Source organism: Acinonyx jubatus, chromosome B2, assembly GCF_027475565.1.
Source record: "Acinonyx jubatus isolate Ajub_Pintada_27869175 chromosome B2, VMU_Ajub_asm_v1.0, whole genome shotgun sequence".
Classification (NCBI taxonomy): domain Eukaryota; kingdom Metazoa; phylum Chordata; class Mammalia; order Carnivora; family Felidae; genus Acinonyx; species Acinonyx jubatus.
The window spans coordinates 71007584-71022549 of record NC_069385.1 but is presented as its reverse complement, the minus strand read 5'-3'; the positions used below and the strand labels follow the sequence as shown (position 1 = coordinate 71022549).

At 42.7% G+C, this 14966-nt stretch overlaps 1 protein-coding gene across 2 annotated transcripts in view; it reads right to left on the bottom strand.

The window, feature by feature from the left end:
• Positions 1-12075, bottom strand: part of UBE2J1 (ubiquitin conjugating enzyme E2 J1) — a 28971-nt gene extending 16896 nt beyond the window's left edge. The window contains exons 1-3 of one of the 2 annotated variants that reach the window (XM_027057262.2): positions 11887-12075; positions 2644-2717; positions 1096-1227 (exon numbers count right to left, since the gene is read on the bottom strand). In XM_027057262.2, the coding sequence (XP_026913063.1) occupies positions 1096-1227; positions 2644-2717; positions 11887-11917 (237 nt within the window). In that variant the 5' untranslated portion in view covers positions 11918-12075. Of the gene's footprint in view, positions 1-1095; positions 1228-2643; positions 2718-11460; positions 11821-11886 lie in introns of those variants that run through there. The other variant, XM_027057263.2, reaches the window with a different exon arrangement.
• Between the last annotated feature and the right edge of the window lie 2891 nt (positions 12076-14966).

The window sequence follows — 14966 nt, the reverse complement described above, 5'->3', positions numbered from 1 at the left end:
AGGTTTTCATTTTTTTCAATGTTTGTTTATTTTTCGAGGGAGAGAGAAACAGAGTGCAAGTGGGGAAGGGGTAGAGAGAGAGGAAGACACAGAATCTGAAGCAGGCTCCAGGCTCCCAGCTGTCAGCACAGAGCCTGACACAGGACTTAAACCTGCATACAGTGAGATCATGACCTGAGCTGAAGTCAGATGCTCAACCAACTGATGCACCCATGCACCCCAACAGAGAAAGGTTTTTGTGTTTTGTTTTGCTTTTTTCAAGGTTAGGGGATACTTAGACATACTTGCAAATTAAAGAAACGAGGGAAAGAATGCTTAACAAATAAGAGAGAAATTTACTCTGAAGGAACAACATCCCAGGATAAATAAGAGAATACTGGATCAACAGCTTTCTTTCACATGGAGGTAAAATATGTGACGATAGAAATTCTAAGATCTAAACAGAGATAACAGAGGGGTGCCTGGGTGGCTCAGTCAGTTAAGCATTCAACTCTTGATCTCAGTTCAGGTCATAATCTCATGGTTTGTGGGATTGAGCCCCAAGTAGGGTTCTGCACTGACAGCTCAGAACCTGCTTGGGATATTCTCTCCCTCTCTCTCTGCCCTTCCCTCACTTGCACATGCCCACACACACTTTCTCTCTCTCAAAATAAGTAAATTTTAAAAAATAGTAATAATATAACTAACATTTATTGAGGACTCTGTGACAGCTCTTACTTTAAGAGCTGTATAGGAAAATGAGGAAAGCAGTGTAACAAAGTTGAGAAGTTGAAGGAAATGATGCGATTAAGAGATATAATAACATTACCCTCTACTGAGTACTTACCAAGTGCCAGACACTGCCTAGCACTTTGCATACATTAATTCATTGAATCCTATCACCTACACTATGGCCACTATGCATTCATTAGCATCAATAATTCCTAGGAATTTTTTGGGGGGGAAAATAATTGTACTACCAAGGCGTGGTCCCCAAAGACAAAATTATAATAATGTCCCACTTTATTTCTTAATGAAAATGAGTATGCTAACCACACTCTGTAGTCGTCATGAAGAGTTAAACCACAAGTATTCCAAAAAGCCAAGAATTCTTACCGTTAAAAGAATAATGCTTGGTGGTTTCATGGGATACTCGGGGGGCAGTACTATTCGTCCATGATAAACTCCTCCATCAAAATCAGAATCTGGGGGCCCTCTAACTGTGAAGTGCCATTCGAAAAGGTTATCCTGAACAAAAAAAATAACCAGCAAGAAATTAGTAACATTAAAAGGTCTGATCATCTTTATCAAAGAGTATCAGAAATATTCCTAGATGAGAAAAATCAAATGTTTCACATTATTACTAAAATAGTTAATAATGCACAAAATGTCTCAAGTATAAAAGTTATAAATAAAAGTTATTAATCTAGTTTCCATGTCCCACAAGAGCTAAAATTTAAACAAATGCATTTTAAAAAGCTGAGCACTGTTATATATTCATAAATTAGATTCCAGATTTACTTAAGCTGGAAATTAATCCTTGAATACTAATTAGTGATAATTAGTATATAATCAAATAATTACTGTAAAATTACTGTTACTATTTTAACAAACTTTAAAAAATTATCCCTCATGGATGCTTAAGAGCCTATTTATTTATAAGTAGTCAGTAATATTAATAAATATTCTATCAATATTATCTTAGAGTTCCCAAGTACTTTACAGTTTATAGTGTGCAAAATTACATTTTATTCTCACTAATGTCATGGAAACCAGACTGAGCACATTTAAATACAGATGGGAAGACTAAAAAGAGATAGAGATGTTTGTGCAAAAAGCCTAGACTAACTGCAGAGGCCCCTCAAGGAGCCAGATCTTTCAAAGTATAAAGAGTTTGGGGTTCTTTCCATTCCCCTTCCCTCCCTCATACTCAAAACATAAAACCAATTTAGCATCTGAGACCATTTTACAGAAACCGGAAATTTGCTTCTAAAATGTCAGATTCTGAATGGCTAATGAAATAAATACTTAGAAAATATAGGGAGTAAAATATGTCAATAAACCACATCAAACACATCTGTAATGACTCAAAGCAATGAAAAAACAATTTTAAGTAATTAGTTTAAAATATTAAAGTATTAGGGCACCTGGGTGGCTCAGCTGGTTAAGCATCTGACTTTGGCTTAGGTCATGATTTCACAGTTCATGAGTTCAAGCCCCACATCAGGCTCTCTACTGTCAGTGCAGAGCCGGCTTCCTATCTTCTGTCTCCCTTTCTCTCTGCCCTCCCCCACCTCGCACATTCTCTCTCTCTCTCTCTCTCTCAAACATAAACATTTAAAAAAATAATACCATGTTTTAAAATATAAATAAATAAAAATAAAATATTAAAGCATTAAAATCCACATGTAAGAGGAGTGCCTGGGTAGCTCAGTCGGTTAAGTGTCCGACTTCGGCTCAGGTCATGATCTCATGGTCCATGAGTTCAAGCCCCATGTTGGGCTCTGTGCTAACAGCTCAGAGCCTGGAGCCTGCTTTGGATTCTGTGCCCGCCCTCCTCTCTGCCCCTCCCCCCACTCGTGCTCTGTCTCTCAAAAATAATTAAATGTTAAAAAAAAATTTTTTTTTAATCCACATGTTAAGACATGGGAGATAGAAACTTACCTCTAATGGCTGTGCATGGTAATGATCTGTTGGATCTTTCAATTCTGCTGCTTCTTTCATTAAACGTTTAACAGCTAAAATAAAATTCATAAGATAGAGACATTTAAAATACACTTTTCCAAGAGATTAGCACAAATTCACAAACTAATGAAAAAGTTCCTATTTCAATAAAAACTGTACAGAGGACTAGTTCAACTGGGTATATGGTTAAAGTTTAATTATGGGATAATGGTAATAATCAGAGAGGGGAAGGACATGGCATTAGAAGAGTTATATATCAAATTAAATACTTAGGGCAGTCTCATAAAGACACTATTTTTATTTAATACGCATTTTCATAAACACTAACTCATGTAATCCTTAAAACAATGGAAGACTTGGTGGCTCAGTCAGTTAAGCATCTGACTCTTGATTTTGGCTCAGGTCATGATGTCATAGTTGATGGGACAGAGCCCCACACAGGGCTTCTCGCTGACAGCGTGGAATCTACTTGGGATCCTCTCTCTCTCCCTCTCTCTGCCCCTCCCCCTGCTTGCGTGCACCACCTCTCTCTCTCTCAAAATGAATAAATAAACTTTTTACAAAATTCCCATTTTCCAGACTAAGAAACTGAAACATGGAGAGATTACATAACTTGTCCAAGTCCAGACAGCTAGTCAATGACAGCTGGAATTTTAACACAGGCATTCCAACTCTATTTTGTTAAAATATCTATATTAACAAAAATGTGCCCTCTGGAATTCATGCTTATGAACGGTAGACCCTGTATCTTCCTATACAGGGAGGATATCCTCTACCTCTTGGGAATTTTCACCCACTATTTTGCATTAATTTAAATGGACTGTCCCCAGGAGTCACTAAATCTCCACAGCTCTAATTGATTTTTTTTCTTTTTAAGGTATGCTCCAATGTTCCATGCCCAATGCCAGACCCTGACGGAGATCAACAGTCACATGCTCTACCAACTGAGCCAGCCAGGTGCCCCTTGAATTCCTTTCTGAGAAGACTCTTCAGCTTAATTAAAACCTCCAATCAACTCACCCCATAAATTTCTGTAACCACCTATATCTATATTCACGTCCTTCTTTATCCATACCATTGGCTCTTAGGAATTCCTCATTTATACTCCCCTAATAAAATATAATTCTAGCTGACCCAACCCAACCATCTTCTTATTTGGTATCTATACCCAAACAGCTGAGCATTACTGAAGGGGAGGGTAAAAAAAGTCACAGAGGCAGGCACACTGATGTCATTACAGAGTTATTATCGACAACTTCCACCAGGACACAATGCCACCCAACGTTCCGGAATTTCTCTGGTAAGCCAAGCAGCCCACTCCAGCCAGCACCCCAAGACTATTTCACACCTGTTTACTCCTCATCTCACTCCTCTTTCACCTCTTACAGTTAATGACACAGCCTTTTACTTCCACGATAAATGACTGTCAGCAGCCTATCACAACCTACAAATCCTATCTGTACCTGTACCCTCCTTCCTTCCCTACTGGTTCTTAAAGGTCAATCCTTTGATCCCAGCCCCTCAAACCTCAAGCTGTAGGTGCTAAAAAATGTCAGGATACTGGTATAGGACTGTAAAGCCAGGAAAAAACCAGGTAGCCCATGGCTCCCCAAAATTCTGCTTGAAAACCAACTGATATAGTTCAATGTGCTATAAGAGAAGTATGTACCAGGTGGGCACCTAACCTGACAGCAGACAGAAGAGAAAAGGAGTCAGGCAGGCACTGACATCTGAAAGAAAGACAGTGGGAATTATGCATGGGTATGAATAGGCAGAGGAAACAATAAAAGTAAAATGCATAGAGGTATAGGTATGGAATGAAAGAGGTTAACTGAGCACACCTCCCACACACATACAACCAAACAGTTCAGTATGTATCAGGACTTCTGCATAAAATTTCCTTTTAATCAAGGGTTCCTAAGTGGGGGAAAGAGTTCATAACTCACTATCCTACTCCATAATTATTCATTCTTTTCTATCTCCTACATCAAACTAGGTCCTTGTAGTCACAGACTTTGTTCACTTGATCAAAGTATTTGAACATCAAATAGTTACTGAGTTCATCTTATTAGATGTTACAGCTGCAACCAACATATAGTTTTGGTTATCAAGGAGCTTGTAGTCTTGGGGCAGGTGGTGGAGGTAGGGGGCAGGGAGTCAAAGAATGGAAAAAAGTCTAGTGTCTAGAACATGGGGGGAATGTATCTTAATGTTCACATACATGTTTCTAATCTAGTATTTGTCATGGTCCTCAGCTTGCAATGCTGCTCCCACTCCCACTCCCCATCTAGACAGGCCTTAAGGAACTTCCTTAGGAATGTCTTCCAGACAACTTCCCTTGTACACCCCGAAGAATGACTAGAGATGCCCATCTGATAGATAAAAATCTCTGAGGAGTCCTGGGAGGGGAATAGAGACCAGAAATACTCTCCAAGTTAGTTATTCTAATGGTCAGTCCCATCTGGAAGCCACTACTGTAGAAACTAGGTTGAGACTCCTTGCTCTAAGCCCTAACACTCTGTATTTTATCTTTTATAAAGTTAATAAAATCTCACTTGTAATTACTTAACACCTGTCTGCTGTGAAACAATTTACTTCACTGCAGGCTCCTCAGGGCTTAGCACATAGTAAACACTCAAATATTAGTTTAATTGAATTTTACTATCATCCTCCCAAAAAATCTTTCCAAGCATCTGGTTAAAAGCAATGGTTTTCAAACTTATTTGACAATAAAATCCTTTGTTCAAAAAAAAGCTTAATGAGAACCTCAATATGTACAACAGGTAACAGAGCTGTTTTGGTTGGGGATGGAGGGGCCTTCAGGCTGTTTACGCCCTTCAACCTAGTCTATCGAAGGAGCCCATGGAACAAGGATTGAAAAACCTTGGTTTAAAGCCACAGGAAAATATCATTCTTTCAAATTAATATTATTAGATATAAATAAAATCATGGAAGCTGCTATGAAGTTAATTCATTTGGCTGCTATCGGCAATCAAAGATGCCATGGAGATTGTTTTTTTCTTCATTTCTCATCAGCTGGCTGAATGATTAAGCTGAAGAAATCTATTTTATGTTATTGCAAACTCTTTCCACATTTTCTCCACCTCTCCCCCACTCAGCTCAATTCAACAAGAACGAAAAAAAATAAACACCCAGTAGTACTTGGATATTACGAGAGATGTTAAGAAAGGATCAGAATTAAGAACTGATAACAACTGAATAAAGGAACAATCATGTGTTCAACAACTAAACATACTGATTTTCATAGTTCACAGACTACACAGGCACATACCATGTGAGAGCTAAAGCCATGTAGCCAAATAGAAGGTAATATTAGTCTAGTGTTCTCATAATCTTTTTTTCCCTGAAATTACATTACATATATTATAAATGTCTTAGTGCAAAAGAATGTGGACTCTGAATTAGAGCTGCATTAAACCTCTGGATCCTATATTCTGTAGCTCTAAATCCTTAAATAAATCATTTAATCTTATTCTGCCTCAATGTTCATATCTGTCAAGTGGGAGTCAATAATATCTTCACGTAATTCTCTTTTCCTTCCTCTCCCCCACCTCTTCCCCAGGTCACAAGTTATTGTCAGAAATAGACTGGGATATAAGACCCTCTCAAAATTCTCCCTGGTTCAGGGGCGCCTGGGTGGCGCAGTCGGTTAAGCGTCCGACTTCAGCCAGGTCACGATCTTGCGGTCCTTGAGTTCGAGCCCTGCATTGGGCTCTGGGCTGATGGCTCAGAGCCTGGAGACTGTTTCCGATTCTGTGTCTCCCTCTCTCTCTGCCCCTCCCCTGTTCATGCTCTGTCTCTCTCTGTCCCAAAAATAAATAAAAAACGTTGAAAAAAAATTAAAAAAAAAAATTCTCCCTGGTTCAAAACCAGACAATGAGGGGACACCTGGGTGGCTAGGTAGGTTAAGCGTCTGACTTCGGCTCAGGTCATGATCTCGCAGTTCATGAGTTTGAGCTCTGCATGGGCTCTGTGCTGACACCTCAGAGCGTGGAGCCTGCTTCAGATTGTGTCTCCGTCTCTCTCTGCCCCTCCCCTGCTTGAGCTCTGTCTCTCTCTCTCTCTCTCTCTCTCTCAAAAATAAATATTGAAAAAAAAATTTTAAAAACAACAGACAATGAGCATATATAGTTGGCCTCATGGCATGGCTCCCTGGTTCCCAAGGAGAACTATCACTACAGGATAGTCAAGTTTCAAACTACTGCCTGCCAACTAGGTCTAGAACATGGTCTGCCACTCCTGATACTCCATCTCTTGTTATCACATACAGAGAAAACTTTTTCCGATCATCTCCTCTCTTATCTCTTTGCAAGATTATTCAAGGAATTCTACCATGGTGAGATACAATATGCCAGGGAAGGAAAGGAGATGGGGAATACCTGCATGCCTGCTCTTGTTCTTTTCTACGGAGACCACAGGATCACTCTGGATCCAAACCTCTAGGCTCTATGGGCCTAGGCATTAGCAATAGCAACCTTCAAATACCCAGGCTCTACCTCTCTAGGCTTACATTGGGCTTTGAAGACAAAGCCCCAGCTAAAGGGATCTTTCACAGGTCACTGTCTCTCAAGCATCTATTTCTCTTAGAAAGAAAATATCTTGGGCTCCTGGGTAGCTCAGCTGGTTAAGCATCAGACTTTGGTTCAGGTCATGATCTCACATTTGTGGGTTCAAGCCCTGTGTGTCACGCTCTGTGCTGACAGCTCAGAGCCTGGAGCCTGCTTTGGGTTCTGTGTCTCCCTTTCTGTCTGCCCCTCCCGGGCTCGCACTCTCTCTCTCTCTCAAAAATAAATAAACATTAAAAAAAATTCTTTTAAAAAGAAAGAAAGCAAATATCTTAATATAATCAATCTCCAAAGCATGGGTAAAATGCAGAAGGAGGGTATATTGGGGATATGAACCCAATGTCTGCTCCCCAAGTGCCTCTTCCTACTCCCATAATGAAGGCACTTAAGCAAATGTTTAAAGACTAGTGTTTCTGTCCAGAAGGACCCTACAAAGGTATCCATTCAACAAACATTTAAAAAAATGTCCAAGTGATGGAGACCGAATAACCAAGACTTCTTGGTTCTTGCCAAGACTTCTGCTTCTTGCCTTCAAAAAACTCACAGTGAGAAAGATATTAAAACAATTGAAATACAAACACTGACCAAGTATGTACAAACATAGGGACTACCTTATAGTCTACCTAATTGCTTAAGATAGCTGGACAAGGCCGAACCTTAAAGAAGCTTGAAGAATAGGAATTTCCAATGGATTAAAGGGAAGCCATGCCAAGCAGAGCTTCCAATAGGGACCAAGGCATACAGGTGAGAAGAGCTACTCTATCTGGATAGTCACTTGGGCAAAATGGATACATGGCAAAAATGCAAAAGAGGGAAAAAAAAAAAGCAACGGAGCACAGTTGTAGTAGTCTCGACAAGGTTGGTGAGAAAGACAAGGATCAAATCGTGAGCAGCCGTGTAGACCAAACTGAACACTTTACTTTTAATGTTATCCATAGCTATTAGGAAGACATTGAAATTTTTTCAATTTAAGGACTGATCTAATCAGTTTTGTTTTTTGATTTACTGCAGCTGGTGACAAAAGTGACTGAATAGATAAATATGTGTGTGTGTATACTGGCACCCATGCAAGTATGCCTGTGTGTGTGTGTGTGTGTGTGTGTGTGTGTGTGTGTGTGTGTGTGTGGGTGTGGGTGTGAGTGTGTGGTGTTCGTTCCAGGGTAGGGGGTAGACTAAGGAGTAGACCGAGAGATCAAAGATAATTCCCATGGGTGCCTAGTTGCTGTCAATCCTGGAATAAGGGATGAGGGGACTCTGGAGGAGGAGAGTAAACTGATGAGTTTCGTTTTTTATTACCTCATAGAGATTTTTTCAGTGTGGGGGAAATCTGGGTGAAGACTTTGAATCACCAGTAATTCCAGGTATACTACAGCCTAGGAAAAGGGCTGAATTGGACATTAAAGCTTGAGAATAATTAGCATGAAGGTCCAGCCAACACTAAGGGTATATGGATAGAACAGCTCCCAGGTTTCCGGTGCAGACAGTGGGTGCCTTTGCTCCAGTCTCTCACCAATCACCTCCTGAACACGGCCACAGACCCCTTCTGAAGAAAGCTACCACAAGAAGTTCTCTACACATAGGTCACCCTACTTTGTATTCTGAAATCTTACTACCTTGGCCAGAGCAGACCCAAAAAGGGATCAGGGAGCTTGATCCAGAACAACCACTGATGGGCTAAGTCAGAGGCTTAATGAGGTAGCTCCACACAGAACTTTACCCCTAACCACAAGTCCATTCCAGAAAAATCACAAAGAAATAAGTTTTCCCACTTACAAACTGAACATACGTACTAGCCACATACTAGCACACTGGCCCTTTACCAGTTATGTGTATTCTCCTAATTGTGCCATGCATATGTCTAATTAGAAAGAGTTATATCTCTTCCATTGTGAAGTGCTTTTAATCACTTTCTTTCATACATGGATTACTCTAAAAATACCACACGACTGAGAATAAAACAAAGGAAGCATTTTCACCATGTTTGCTAGCATTTCTGGTAAGTCCCGTATCTCATCTAATTCACCTTCACCATGAACTCCAAATGATCCACAGAGTTACTAATAAAAAAGATTTTAAAAAATGATCTCAGGTAGAACAACACCACCACCTTTGAGGAAATGATACCAAAAAGAGGAAGCAATTTACAACACAGCATGAAGCATGTCCACAAAAGCTCAGCCAGCTGACAGATCAGATACTTTGGAAATGCACAAAATTCCGGAGAATTTTTTTAAGTTTGTTTATTTATTTTGAGAGGGAGAGCACAAGCAGGAAGTGGGGGAGGGGCAGAGAGAGATGGGGAGAGAGGATCCAATGAAGGTTCTGTGCTATCAGTGCAGAGCCGGACGTGGGGTTCAATACCACAAACCATGAGATCATGACCTGAGACGACATCAAAAGTCAGACACTTAGGGGACTAGCTACCCAGGCGCCCCAAAATTCTGGAGAATTTAAAAGCTTTTCATAACCTCAGGCATGATAACCTATCAAAACTGAGCAATGTGTAGACAGTGCAGGGCCTAGTTGAGATTCCCTCTCTCCCTCTCTCTCTCTACCCCTCCCCCACTTGTGCTTTCTTTCTCAAAATAAATAAACTTTAAAAAAGAAAACTGAGCAATGTGCTGTTAAAAACAATGTCTTTGGATCCACCAGTTTTCCCTTCCAAACTGCATTATTACTCATATCTGCATTATTCTCTGGACACTCCATCAAGTATCTCAGCTGTCCTAAGGAACTTGGTATCCTGTGACCAAGGTACATTTTTTTTAATTTTTAAAAATTTTTTAATGTTTATTTTTGTGAGAGAGAGAGAGAGAGAGAGAGAGAGAGAGAGAGAGGGAGCAGGAAGGGGAGGGGCAGAGAGAGAGGGAGACACAGAATCTGAAGCAGGCTCCAGGCTCTGAGCTGTCAACACAGAGCCCGATGCGGTGCTCGAACCCATTAACGGCAAGATCCAAGATCGTGACCTGCGCCAAAGTCATACACTTAGCCGACTGAACCACCCAGGAGCCCCCAGAGTCACCATACATTTTTACCCATATAGTTTTATTTACATCTACAACAATCTAGGGGCGCCTGGGTGGCTCAGGTGGTTGAGTGTACGACTTCAGCTCAGGTAATGATTTCACCGTCCGTGGGTTCGAGCCCACATCAGGCTCTGTGCTGACAGCTCAGATCTGTGCTGGAGGCTGCTTCAGATTCTGGGTCTGCCTCTCTCTCTGCCCCTCCCCTGATCACATTCTGTCTCTCTCTCTCTCTCTCTCTCTCTCTCTCAAAAATAAACATAAAAAATAATCTACAACAATCTAAACAATTTAAGCATTCTACCATCTATCCTCAAAACCAAAGTTTTCTTTCCCTCTTTGTCTTTTATTTTCCCCTCTTTCCCCTCTAGTGTTCTTAAGAGATGGGGAATGGAGAGCCATTAACCAAACTGAAATTGAATTGTATAAATGCATCTCTTGGAAAGCCCATAGCCTTCACTAGATTTTTAAAGGAGTCTATGGGCCCATACATGGTATGACCCATTCTACACACTTGGTCACCTAAGAACATTTCTCAGCCTGAAAGCACTCAAGCTAACAAAGCTCTGCTTAATCAATAACCTCAAGCTTTTCCGGAGTTTCTACATTTTAAGTATTTTTTAAAAATCAAAGACTCACATGTCCGCTCTTTCCATAAAGATGCTAATCTTACTGATTCCTAATGAAAAGATGCTTTCTTGTAATGAAAAAATAAGCAGCAGCAATATTTGGCCAAACCACCACTAATATTCTAGGAATATCATTTAGAGCTGAACTGTGGTGTTTGTCCCTCCTGACAAATTTATCAAGGTACACATAGAATAAATACCATTTACAGAAACTAGTGGTTCATTTCCACCCTGCCTTAATATGAGAGAGCTGCTTGATTTTCGTGCATCTTCATAATGCACCAGAAAAGAACTTGAGGCTAGGACTGTTTGGGCTGTTTTGTAAATGAAGCAGGGGCACTAAGTACAGAAAAATAAGTCTTTATGGCCGAATATAGATATATATCATGTTAGTCGGCATGCCAAAAATCATGGTTAAGCACTAAAGGGCTTGGCTCATCTAACTAGTTTTCTTAGCGCTTTGGTTAGTTGGTTTAATACAGAGTATTTCCTCTAGGTCTTTAATTCTATTTGCCCCCAAATGCTGCAAAGGCGATATTTAAACAACCAAATCCTCACGTGTAAGTGAGTGAAACAGCTAATATAAGTCCGGTGGCAGCGACGAAAGGATAACGACGGTCGGTGTTCAGGGTGCAGGTACGGACGGCACGGCGCTGTTAACTATTACCCACGGACATCATCTTTACATCTGTTCTTAGATATGAGTTTATGACCCAGCACTACGCAACCAACAAGAGGAAAGGGAAAGTCCAGGTGCTGCGGGGAACTGGCCAGTCCCCGGACTGGCAGCCGGTGCCCGCCCGGCCGCCCTGCGGCCTGCACCATCCCGGCAGGCGGCGGTCTCGCGTAGAGCGCGAAACCCGGGGCGGAGCCGCGACTGGCGGCGGACGCGAGGGAACCGCAGCGCCCGACCCGGGGTCCGGGGTCACTCCGCCCTCCCCGGCCCACCCGCCGGCGCCGCCCACCGCTTCCAGCCTTGCTCACCCGGGCTCTTCAGGTTGTAGCGGGTCTCCATGGCGGATCGCTGGCCCGGCTCCGGCCTCCCGGCCAGCCTCCTCCACCTTTCCGCGCCGCCGCCGGTGTGAAAGCGCGGCTCAGGCCGATTGGGCCAGGCCGAGGGAGCCTCCGCAGACGCCGCCCAGCTCCGGCCCGGACTGCAGGCAGGAGGGTGAAGGCGGGGCGCGGGCTTCGCGATGGCACCGCCTCCCCCGCGGCTCCCCCGCCTCCCTGAGGGCGGGGCACGCGCCGGCGCCGGCCGGGGAGTCGCTGTACCGGGCGCCCGGGCTGGAGGTAAGCTTTCCCGTCTGGCCGCGGGCCCAACCCCGCCGCGGCCGCCCGGCCTGCGTCACCCGCCCTCGCCCGGGTTTTGTGAAGTTGCCCTGACGTGGCGGTCGCTTCGTGGCGGTCGGTCGGCCGGCTCCGGCGTCCGTCACTGCGTAGACGCCGCTGGCCCCGCGGAAAGCGCTCCGGGGTCTGCAAAAGCGTACGGCGCGCTCGTCTGCCCCTCGCCCAGGCCCAGCGGAAGCCGACCTTTTGCCGGGCCTGTCCGGGGTTCCCCGGCGCTCGCGGGTATTACGGAAGAACGGCGCGGCCGGAAGCGGCCCAGCCCTACTCGCCGCCGGTGGGCTCCTGGAGCCCGGGCCTGAGAGTCCAGAGGGGCCCGGGCTCCGGCTGCCCGCGCGCTGCACAGCCTTGTCTGTGATCCAGTGTAGCTGATGGGAGTGGGAACAGTTACGTGCGGAAGGGAAAAATCCAGTGATAAGGGAACGGAGTAGGGTTTTTAGAACAGTTTTTTAAAGATAATGTCATCAGGTGCAAGACACTTGTAACCATTTATTTATAGTTATAAATAATTGTGACTTGCCAAATAAAACTAAGGGAATTACGTTGAATTTGCGGGAAAGCAAATACATACGTAAGGTTGAACCTCAGAGGACACAGTTCATGCTTCATTATGGAAAAAATGGGATTAAGAGAAAGAGGGCTTGGGTTCTTGAAGGCCTAAAGGAGGGGCGAGAATTTAGGAAAGAGGGAGGGATTGGCAGACTAGGGAGGATGAAGAGGGAAGGAAGGAATTCTAGGTGAGATGAGAAGGGTTAATCCGGCTGGCCAAGTTACATTTTGTTATATAAAGAATTGTACCAGCAATCTTTTGTAAAGAGTGAAATTGGGAGGGAAGGGAAGAAATGGAGGATATCTAAAATAAAATTAGATGACATCTTTCAAGCCTTTCCATGTTGTTGTTTTCTGAAAAGTAAAGGGATAATCAGATTGGCTGAGATGCGCAAACCAAACCAAACCCCAATGTGCTGCTTCGTTCATTTTTTCATTCTTTGTTATTAAATCTTCAGATTGTCTAACATTTGACAGTTTTGCAAAAGCCTGTGGCAATAGGCCTCACAATGAAGAGGCTTGTGAAACAGGTATTATCATTCCTATCTGATAGCTAAGGAAACAGAGTCTGAAAGCATTAGGAGCCTTTCAGTTATTCAGCCTGCAAGTCAGTCAAATTCTGAATGCTGTAGTCTCTGGGGGCTCTCCTCCTTTATTTCCTCTGCACGGAGAGTGGGACATTTTTCTTTTTTTTAGAAGATACTACCACCTAGTCTGCTCCTTAGTGCTGAAAGGGTTCAAGACAGCCCCCACCCCCCACCAGAATGTGCCACTTGACATATGGATTATTTTGAGTTGAAGGCGCTTGAGACCCTGCAAGCTGAAGAGAAACTTTTGTCCGTCTCTTAACCACACAGAAAAATCTAAATTGGGGATATTTCCCAGAAAAAGGATTGTTAGCAGAGAGAAATTTTATCTGAGTGACCCATCTGTATTGCAGAGCAAACATCTAATAACCAAACATCTGTTCTCCTTATTGCCCTGTGAAGTGCCTTCCTTTCCTCTGAAGTCCCAGACCCGGAGCCCTTCTCCTTAGTTCAGGATGACATACAAACCTCATTTTGCCTGACTTTGGAGTTTCCATGTCTGTGTGGATTCCCTGTATGTATGCTGTTAACTTTTATTTTCTCCTGTTTATCTGTCTCATGTCAATTTGATTCCTAGCCCTGCTAGAAGGACCTTTGAAGGGAACAGGAGTTCTTGCTCCCTGAAAAGAGACAAAGAATTCTTGCTCCTTAACAGGCTTCTTTCCTCCACCAGACTGGCTCCATAGGAATTATAATCTCTCCTTTCTTGGTTAAAAACAAAAAAATTTATTCTGACAATGTAGTTCATGGGCACATGTTAAAGTTTATTAAACTTGTTGCAAGAGCAAAGACCTCTAGCAAGCCAATTGAAAGATTTCTCTCAGCAGAAACGTTTATAGAGAAAAGTTTATTTATTTACAACCACTATCGTTGCCCTATATACCTCTTTTCTAAAGAAGTCCTGTGAAGTGCAGGTCTACCACTCATCTTCATTTGCATCCTGGGAGCAAGGCCAGGACTATTCTGAGCATCTACTGTGTATTGGGCCCAGTACTGGGCACCTGATATACATCAATTCATTTATTCTTCACAACAATACTGACAGCAGCATAGGTTATTTATACCCATTTTACTGATGAAGGCAGTTGAGGTCTCAGAAAAATGAGCAATTTTTTTAAAATTTATTTTTGAGACAGAGGGCACAAGCAGGAGAGGGGCAGAGAGAGAGGGAGACACAGAATCTGAAGCAGGTTCCAGGCTCTGAGCTGTCCGCACAGAGCCCAACATGGGGCTTGAACTCATAGACCATGAGATCATGACCTGAGCCGAAGTCCAACACATAATCAACCGACTGAGCCACCCAGGCACCATGAGCAATTTCTTTTTTTTTTAAGTAATCTCTATATCCAACCGGGAGCTTGAACTCACAACCCCAAGATCAGGAGTCACATGCTGTACTGACTGAGCCAGCCAGGCTCCCCAAAGCAGTTTACTTTAATTCTCAGTTTTTTCCACTACATTACAAGTTCTTATACTTCTAACATGCTATTTTTTTTATCATATTAATGAAAACAAATTTTTCTAGAATTTTATTTATTTCTCGATTTGAATACTTTGAAATCTTAAAAGTTTCAACGTCTTATC